A 9,275-nucleotide genomic window follows, 5' to 3' on the forward strand; every position below is an offset into this window, starting at 1 on the left:
ATCAAAATTATTTGCTAGACTAGGTTGAAAAATAATTCCTTAAAATCTCATCAAACAATTATGAGAAGTGTTAGCAGCAGCAAATATATTAATTTTTAATGCAGTAAATATAATTTATACAAACAAAAGCTCTTTTGGAGTCCTTCATATTTTCTTTTAAAAAGTGGTAAGAGGTTCTAAGAGAAAAAAAGTTTAAGAAATACAGATATATGCCAAAGTGAATACTTTGTTTAAGGTTTCTAACTGTGTTCCCAGTGACCTTAAAGTTCAGTAAAATATATTGAAAAATTAAAGCAGGGCCATAGCGTTAAACAAGCTCAACTGCTTCAAGGCTTTCCAGAATCTATTATCCAGATTAATCTTGTTAGATAATTTTGACTGATCCAACACTGAATGTATAGTTTAGCTGGGTTTAAATCAGGGGTAGAACCACATGCATCAGTCTGCCTTGTTGCCAGCCCAGACCACAACTAATGGCCTAGTTTTATTTATTTATTTATTTTATTAGATTTATATACCGCCCTTCTCCCGAAGGACTCAGGGCGGTGTACAGGGCAATTAAAATACAGCATACAAAAGTTAAAATAGATTAAATTAAATTTAGCCCCAAACAAATAAATTAAATTATAAAATTTAAGACCCCAATCCCTCAGTCCAGGCCGGCAAGCTCAAGTAACCAGGTTTTCAGGTCACGGCGAAAAGAGCGAAGGTCGGGAGCCATCCGGAGCTCCACAGGGAGCTGATTCCAGAGGGCAGGCGCACCCACAGAGAATGCTCTCCCCCTGGGGGCCGCCAGCCGGCACTCCCTGACCGACGGCACCCTGAGGAGACCCTCTTTGTGGGAGCGCACAGGGCGATGGGAAGTAGACGCCGGCAGCAGGTGCTCCCGTAAATAATCCGGACCCATGCCATTTAGGGCTTTATAGGTCATCACCAGTTTTGTGCCACACGGAAGCTTGTTTTTTAAGCCCTAAAATGGGCATAACAGGGAACGCCCCCCCACCTCCCCATAAACAGCCCAGATTACTTAGCATTATCATCTTGTCTAGCATCCAGCCATCATGTTTCTCCCACTTGGGGAAGAATTAATTGGGAAGTTATTAACAGGAAAGGTCTGCCATTTCCCCTATGACTTGATAAATACACTTTGTTCTCACTGGCATGTTTGCGGTTTTCTCAAAGGTTTCATTGTCCTGTGATTAAATTTCACTAAAAAAAAAACCTTTCCAGGTTACCAAGCTATCTTTTTCCAAGTCAATGAGCAGGATATACAGAACTCATTCAGTTTTAATATGGTTAGAAGCCAGAGCAACCACAGAAAGCAGATAAAAGTTTTCCACTGTATGCCTCCGCAGTTTATTCCAGTCCCTTTCAAGTACAGTTAAACAATTCAGTTATCCTGCACTGACTTGAGCAGAAGCTGGACATGTAATTAGGAGATTTGATTAACAGGTACCAATTAATGCTGCTTCCCTAAATCAAATTAGGTTTCATGAAAGAAAGGAACCCTTAAAGCAGAGGCATCTTTTCCTAGGACATGCAGACACCCTTTTGTACCCATCCCAGCTTCAGAGATACCCCGAGATTCAATCCATAGCCAGTAAAATATCCTAAACCAAGCAAACAAATCCCGTGATGTGCACGGTCACTGACAAGATTATTAGGAATAGAACTTAACGTGGTTTTTTTAAATCCAGTTACTCAATTAGAGAAGGTTCTGCCCTAACCGTTAGCAGAATACCGGAGATCTGATTATCAAAAAAACTAGAATGTACAAGAAGTAGATCCATTGTTTTATTTAAAATTATAGCATAGTTACATAATCATTAAGTCAAACAGTATACTCAATACAAAAGGAATGCATAAATCCCCCCCTCCACCCCAAGGTATATTATATAACTATTTGACAATGCAATGGATGTATACAGATTCTGGGTAACTGACTAAATCAAAGAAACAAGGGTGCATTTGAAGCCATGATCACACATAGTAAGTGAACAAGACTGTCTATGGATGTGGTTCTACCCACAAGACTTTCCATTATTTATTTCTGAAGAGCCAAATACTTGGATAACATTTTAGTACCAGCTTTAGTTCAAATTACTTACTGTACAGAACACTTTGAATAGAAATAATTTGTGCAAATATATCAGTTTCAACCTTTAAAAGATACACACTTTAAGGATTAATATTTCAGGATTTAAACATTGTGTGTTTTCACTCAACATAAAGGAAAATTATTTTCCCAAAGATGTTTCATTGAAAGAATAAATTAAACACTAATTGCACCAACACTGACATTTAGAAATTACCCCCAGAAACTTTTAGGAGGAGGCTGCTGTGAGAAAAACTATTCAAGTTTAATTATGTAAGTTGATTCATTATTTCCTTATTACTTATTTTATATTGGCTATTAGCAAATAATCTTGCAATAGATTTTATATATCTTATTCTGCTGGTGCATTTGGTTCACTTACAGCTTTAATAAAATTGAAAAAAAATACAGTAAATGTTTCCAATTGGTTTTAAATTATGCAAACTTCCATTTTGAACTATAACAATTGTTTTAATTAGTGGATTGACTGGGAAATTCCAAAATAAAATTCTGATTAGAATTACTTCTGCTAGACAGGAAGCAGAATTACTTCTGCTAGATGGGGGGGGGGAACTAGTTTCAGCGCTATTTTTTTTTACTGGTTTTATAAACTTAAGAGGATGAGCGTCATTTTCAAATTAAGCTCCTTACTTTGCATAGCTTTATCAACTCTTTCCTCTTAGAAGGCATGATCCATGGCTTGTCAAGTTGTATTTCTCTTGTAATATGAGTTCAAGGTGTTGAATATTGGAATCCACAGGCTGCCTTGTGAATCAGATTACTTTTGAAGGAAGATCGATTCCATTCATCAGGTATTCTTACCAAGAGTTTTGATCAAATTGGTACCAATGACTGAACTGTTGCTTAACTGTACTGGCTGGATACAAGTATTTTGTGCTGTTTTTCCTAATTCTCAGAATATGAAGATCTCACCATCTTAGATGAAATCAGGGAACATGGTAGGGAAGGATGTTGTTTTCCCAGACCAGATGCTTTAACAAAAGTACAGGAGAGAGACTGAGAGAATGAAGAGGCCCGTGGTTGACTGAAGACAATTTCCATGTCCCTTGGTGGTGGCGTTTATGTTAAGTGACATAGGAGTCACAGCTGAATTATTACGCGGAGCGTCAGTAGTTGTTTTATTTTCTCCTCCCTAAATATGCAAAAGAAGAAGAAGAAAAGACTGTAAAATCAATCACCACATTTTGCATTCTGCCTTCCAGGGCTTATAGCGTATTGGTCTAGTGCAGGGGTAGGCATCCTTGGCTCTTTTATGACTCATGGACTTCAACTCCCAGAATTCCTGAGCCAGCATAGCTGACTGAGCCAAGGTTGCCTACCCCTGGAACTCTATGTTATTACATTAATCTATATAGAGCGATTGTGAAGATAGTGTGTTTTTTTTTCATTTTACCATGAAACACAGATAGAATAAGCATCACTGCCCTTCCTAAAAAGTACACTTTAAAGAGCATAATTCCATATTCTGAAAAAGCCCCATCAAGTTCACTGGAGCTTATTCCAAGATAAACGAGTATGGGATTGCAATAAAAATATATGTTAACTCTATGTAAAATGCAAAGCAAACAATGTAAAATCTTTTTCTTGTGATATGTCAGTGATGAGGCAGATAGTCAATAAGGAAAGAACTCCATGACAGCGAGAACGAGAACTCACAGCCCAACTTTTTGTATATCCCATACCAATAATGACACTGACAACTTGGAAATTATACTGACATCACCAATACCAATCACCCCATCCCCCATACTTCGCCATCTATCAAACCATAATTTCCCTGAAACATATTCTTTCTCTTTTGACTTTGTCAGATTTAACCGAGACCATATCAAAAGTTAGCAATCAGAAAATCAAAATGCTATTAAGAGGTAATTTTAGACAGAATAACTGATAGTTTGTCATTCTTACTCCAGTTGAGCGCATAAAGAAATCTGCCACTAGAATCAGACATTACACTACATCATAACATGCTTGTTTGGTTTTGACTTACATGATATGTAAGTATGTATTTCCAGCTTATTAAACATTTCTGATTAAACAGTCACATTAATAATGCTGGAGATTATTGACACTTTAGAAAAGTAGAAGATTTTTAAGGTGAAAAGTCTGAAACAGGGTAATTAAATAGTTACAAGACTAGAGATAAAATTGCACATGAAATCAATTTATAATTTTGTTCTTGCATGCCACGGCAGGCAGGGGATGAAATAATATTTTAAGAATTTAAATTTTAAATGGCCTTAAAATTACTTCAAATTTCATGGCACAGGTATTATTTCTTTTGTTTTGGTTACTATGCAGTCAACAAGACTTCTAGAAATCTGACTACAACATAAAAACTTGCTCAAATAATGACATGAATGGGATAAGCACATACCACATTTTCAGATCTGCTACTAGATTTGAGCGCACACATTGTCTGTCTCCAGCCACTTAGCACTAATGTTTATTTCAAGAATTTTTAAAAAGTTGCATAGAATTAGAAAAGCAGGAGTGTGCTGACTGAGCTAAAATATCCCTTTAAACCAAGCTGGATTATGGCTCAACTTGCTTTGTGATCCCAACTATTACAATTTATGGCTTAATTTGTAGCCTGAACCTAGTCAACTGTGGTTTATTCAATAAGCCATGGATCAAGGGTTTGTGAAATTTGTGAATCAGGCCACAAAAACACCACTCTAATCTATTTTTGATACACAAGTCTTTTGTATTACCAAGACCTTTAACCACCATGCCAGTTTGATACGGTGGTTTGAAACCAGAAGAATATGAATTCCAGTCATCTCCACTAGGTAGATGAGGCTAGGAAATCACCTTCACAGGTGGGCTAAAACTACTTTTATTGAGATTGGCTAAATAAGAGAAACTTGCATGTCCCGACTGTGGTACCTTTTCCATGTAGATCAGTGTACCAGAGATGCACTTGAGTCACTTCTGAATATTATCTGGATATACTGGACTTTATACCTTGTCAACAGAGCTTGCATATTTCAAAGACGGCTTCCTTACTCACTATAGTTCCAGTCCAGCCTTAGGCATGAAGCAGATGGATGACTTGGGTCAGTCTCTCTCAATCATAGGAAGAAGACAAGGACAAACACTCCCAAAAATGTTGCCATGAAAATTGTGTAGACCTGTCCCGGCATTCACTAGGAGTGAAGATTGTCCCAGTCTACAGATGGATAGACCAAGTTATGTCATGCTAATGACATCAGACTTCATGTAACATATGAACAATATCTGGTATATCTGGTAGCTGGGAAAGTGTAGGGTAGACTTTGAGTATCTACTTCAATTAACAGTAATACATGTAAGATTGTCATATAGTGATTGCAAACCCACCATAATATTCCCCAAATCAAGTATGTTAATATATCAAGTCAGTTTCACCCCATCCATTTCAAGTGGAGATGTTTATTTTCAGCAAAATTTATACTCAGTAAGCACTGAGAGCCCAGTCAAGTTTAAGAGGCAGCATTCACATCTGCTCATATATTATCCACATTAAGTTTTTAATTTCAGAAATCCTACACACAAGGATTTTTTCCCCTTAATAAAGGGAATTCCAACTTGTGAAATGCACTTGCAGTATTGCCACCTAACTCTCTATTACTATATATTCTAGTTGTTTAGTTTAAGTTCTTACGTTGCATTTCACACGTATAGAGCAACAACGCCATATACAGTTAACATATGTTAGCTGTGAAGTTGAAGTCAGGAAGCTGGGAAGACATACAGCACGTAGAAAGCATTATATTCAAAGAAATCATTTTGTTACATACTACCAAGTTAATATTAGGAAATCCTCTGTAATTAAGCTTGATGTTGCTTTTTCTATTAGACCCTTACAATAACAAATTCACTGCCACAAAAAACTGCAGATTATCTAACAAGAACTAAAAATGTAAACCCTACAGATTTATAATCACATTTTCAAGCCACTCCAATCCCTTCTCAAAGATGTTTCCCCAAAGCTCCTTTTAAGTATTCATTTCTGCTAAATATTCATTCCAGTTTCTTTGCTATTCCTTCAAAAGGCACTTTCTCATGCCTTCAACTTTGACTGCTAAGCCCGATATAAGGTGGCAAGAGTAAAGTGCAAGTCATCACCTTTTTGAAACTGGCCGCATAAAATATTAACCTGCTAAGCTTCTATTGTCCTAACTTTGAGCTAGAAGTGTTACATGTCCTCCAGAAATTGCAATGGAAAATAAAAGGAGTCTGTGGAAGTGCTAACTTGTCATTCTTTTTAATGCCAAGTCAGATAGGGCTTCCAAAATTTCTCCAAAGATTGACATAAAAATTAAAGGCATGATAAAAAATATATTTCTAGAAAGTTAATACTTGAAAACTTATTTAATAAAAATAGAAGATTCTTAAATTATTGGACTATACTACACTGCTATACTAAAATTCACAAGAGAAAATCTCTGCTTCTATAGCAGTATCCAACGGTAAGTATCTACAAAGGTTAAATCATGGTAACTGGACCAAAGTTGATTAAAACCAAGACCTTTTGTTACTCATCCAAGTGACTTCAGTTAAAATGAAAATTTTGGATAGGCAGAAAGTCAAGAGTCTTTTTAAAAAACTTTTGCCTGGATGATTTGAGTCTTCATTTACATTTTGCATTTCATTTTGGAGAGAAACCCCTGCAGTTTGTATGGCAATAGTTAGTACATTCCAATGACTCCGACTACCCAAAATTTTCATTTTGAGTGAAGAATTTACTTGGATGAGTAATGAAACCTCTCCGTGGTCCAGAAGTATCTCGGGTTTTAATAAAACTTTGGTCCAGTTGCCACAATTTAATCTTTTTGAATACTTTTAACCTGGATGACTGAATCTTCATTTACATCTACTGGTAAGGGGGGAAAAGGGGGCTATGCAGATGTCTGAATTCAAAAGAAAAATAGGATTTGGAATATACATATACTTCATCTGTCTGGAGCACCACAAACCAAAGATGTTGATTAGAGAGGACAGTCACAGAAGACACAGCTACTCTTCCATAGATTCCTTACATACCCACATACATTCAAATTACAATTTCCCTTCCAATTTGGAACTCCACACAGCTCAAGTACAGTACACAAAATTATACACCGAGTATAGAATGTAAAACCCACACAGAAGTCTGACAGAATAGTGAGGTCTCTCAACTAATGCTTTTCAACACAGCAAGAAAATCTAATATGGGGGGGGGGGAACCAAACATAGCCTGCAGGTTTTGCTACATTCCAACTCTCAGCTACTCCAGCCACTATGTATTGAGTTCAGCAAAACTGCAGTCCTACTCTAGGCTAGCAGCTACTAGCCTTTTAGGAAAAGGGAGACGGAAGATTTGTCAGGTAACTGCATTTTCCTACTTTCAAGTTTTCACAGAGCACAGCTCTTTCCTGTCATGTTGATTTGCAGTTACTTTTTTTTTTTTTAAAAGCCACTCTAGGCAGCTTGTGCAAAACAGGGTTAAAAACTGCTACAGGAGGTAGCTTTTCAGATACTTTATTCCAATTCAATTGCAATCTAACCAATAGACAATTTTATTTTACCCCAAACTCTACAAGTCCGTTTTCATCCTGTCAGTGGTTGGGATTAAAATATTCAGGCACTAATTCCTAACCACTTACCTGATTCAAAATTCAATGGGTCTTTTGTTTCTGAGTAGACATACACTTGAATTGCAAAAGGAAATCTTACTAAAGGAGTGCCAAGTTTCCTCCTTGTAAAAAAAAAAAGTAAAGGAATTTACTTCTGTAAAAAAAAAATGATCGGAAGGGGGAGAAGGGGGACGACGCTCAACCCTTCTTAGAAAATTGGGGGAAAGGAGGCGACAGAAGGCTGGAATTCCGTCTGCAAAGCTAAGTTAGAAAGAGACTGGAGTTTCAGGTTTCATCCACACGTCAATTAAGCCACGTCTCGCTTAAATTCAAGTTTACTTGAACAAACCACAGCTTGGCTAGGTTTACTCCACAAACTACGCCCGGACCAATTAAGCCACATATCAAAGGTTCAGCGCGATGTGCAAACTTAAAACTCCGTCGGGAATTTCCCCTCCGCCCAGCCCCAAATGCAACTTATTAATGCAACTTATTAATAATGCTTCGCGCGCGCGGCTGGAAAGCAAAACCCGGGTAGGAACCCTTAAGCCGGTGGGGGCAACGGTAGTAAGAATAAACGTCTTCTGCTTCCCCCCCCCCCCGCCCCTTACACCTATTCCCGGGGTCCCGTTGCCGAGGCCCGGAGAGAAGCCACCCCGCGGCGGGCAGGGGCCTCACAGTCGGCCGCTCACCTGAGAGGGTGAAAGCAGCGCCAGGAGAAAAAGCCCGAAGACGAGCCGCCAAGCCAGCGCCCTGCCCATGTCTGCTCGTGCCGGGAGCGCCGCGCGTCCCGCCCCCGCCAGTGCTTCTGAGGTGTGCAGCGGCGGCGAAGCGGCGGAGAGCTTTTATGCGCGCGCCAAGCGGTGGGGGCGGGCCCAGGGCCCCGTCGCCCCCGCCTCCTTTTTCGTTCTGTTTTGGGACGCCCCCCCACCCACTCCTCCCTTCCCCTCCCTCCCTCCCTCCCTCCTCTGACTCCGTTTCGGCAGTGCCTTTCCGTACCGGGCAAAGGAAATGAAACACCAGCGTGGCTAAACGGGGAAGGCGGTTGGGGAGAGAGAGGCGAGGGGGGGGCGGAGGGGGAAGGAGAGCTGGGGATGCTCCTGGCTGCTTTGATTTCAATACAGTACAATACTGCCGAACTTCATATTTGAATTTTCGCAAGAGAAATGGCGGGGGTGGGGGGGAAAACACCTCTCTATGCTCAGGAATGCTGCTTTTTGCAGTCGGGTCTCTCACCTTCCTTCTGCTGCACCTCCTAGATTAGAAGGATAATTAAATAAACCTTTATTGTCAAAGTACAACATGTGTACATTGAGATTAGCTGAGCCTTCTCCCCCCCCCCGCTCTCTCCCCCCAACACACAGTGACAACAAACCCTCCATCCCACCACACTATGTGAACCAACTACACCACACACCGGCCTCCCAAGTCAATTCTGCATAAGATTATGTCCCATTTAAAAGCCTAACAGCCCACGGATAAAAGCTATTTTTCCTACCTGATAATACACATAATTGTGTACGACTTGGAAAAAAAACTCTTATGTCATCCTTGGTGTC

General features: G+C 39.4%; 1 protein-coding gene across 1 annotated transcript; it reads right to left on the bottom strand.

The window, feature by feature from the left end:
* Positions 1–1,781: 1,781 nt before the first annotated feature.
* CD24 (CD24 molecule) lies at positions 1,782–8,492 on the bottom strand. Its single transcript, XM_081346605.1, has 2 exons — positions 8,409–8,492; positions 1,782–3,248 (listed from the first exon to the last, which is right to left on the bottom strand). The coding sequence occupies exons 1-2, from the start codon at positions 8,475–8,477 to the stop codon at positions 3,090–3,092; spliced, it is 228 nt and encodes a 75-aa protein (XP_081202731.1). The 5' UTR covers positions 8,478–8,492; the 3' UTR covers positions 1,782–3,089.
* Between the last annotated feature and the right edge of the window lie 783 nt (positions 8,493–9,275).

The sequence above is a fragment of the Vipera berus genome (genome assembly GCF_964194415.1).
Source record: "Vipera berus genome assembly, chromosome: 1".
Lineage (NCBI taxonomy): Eukaryota > Metazoa > Chordata > Lepidosauria > Squamata > Viperidae > Vipera > Vipera berus.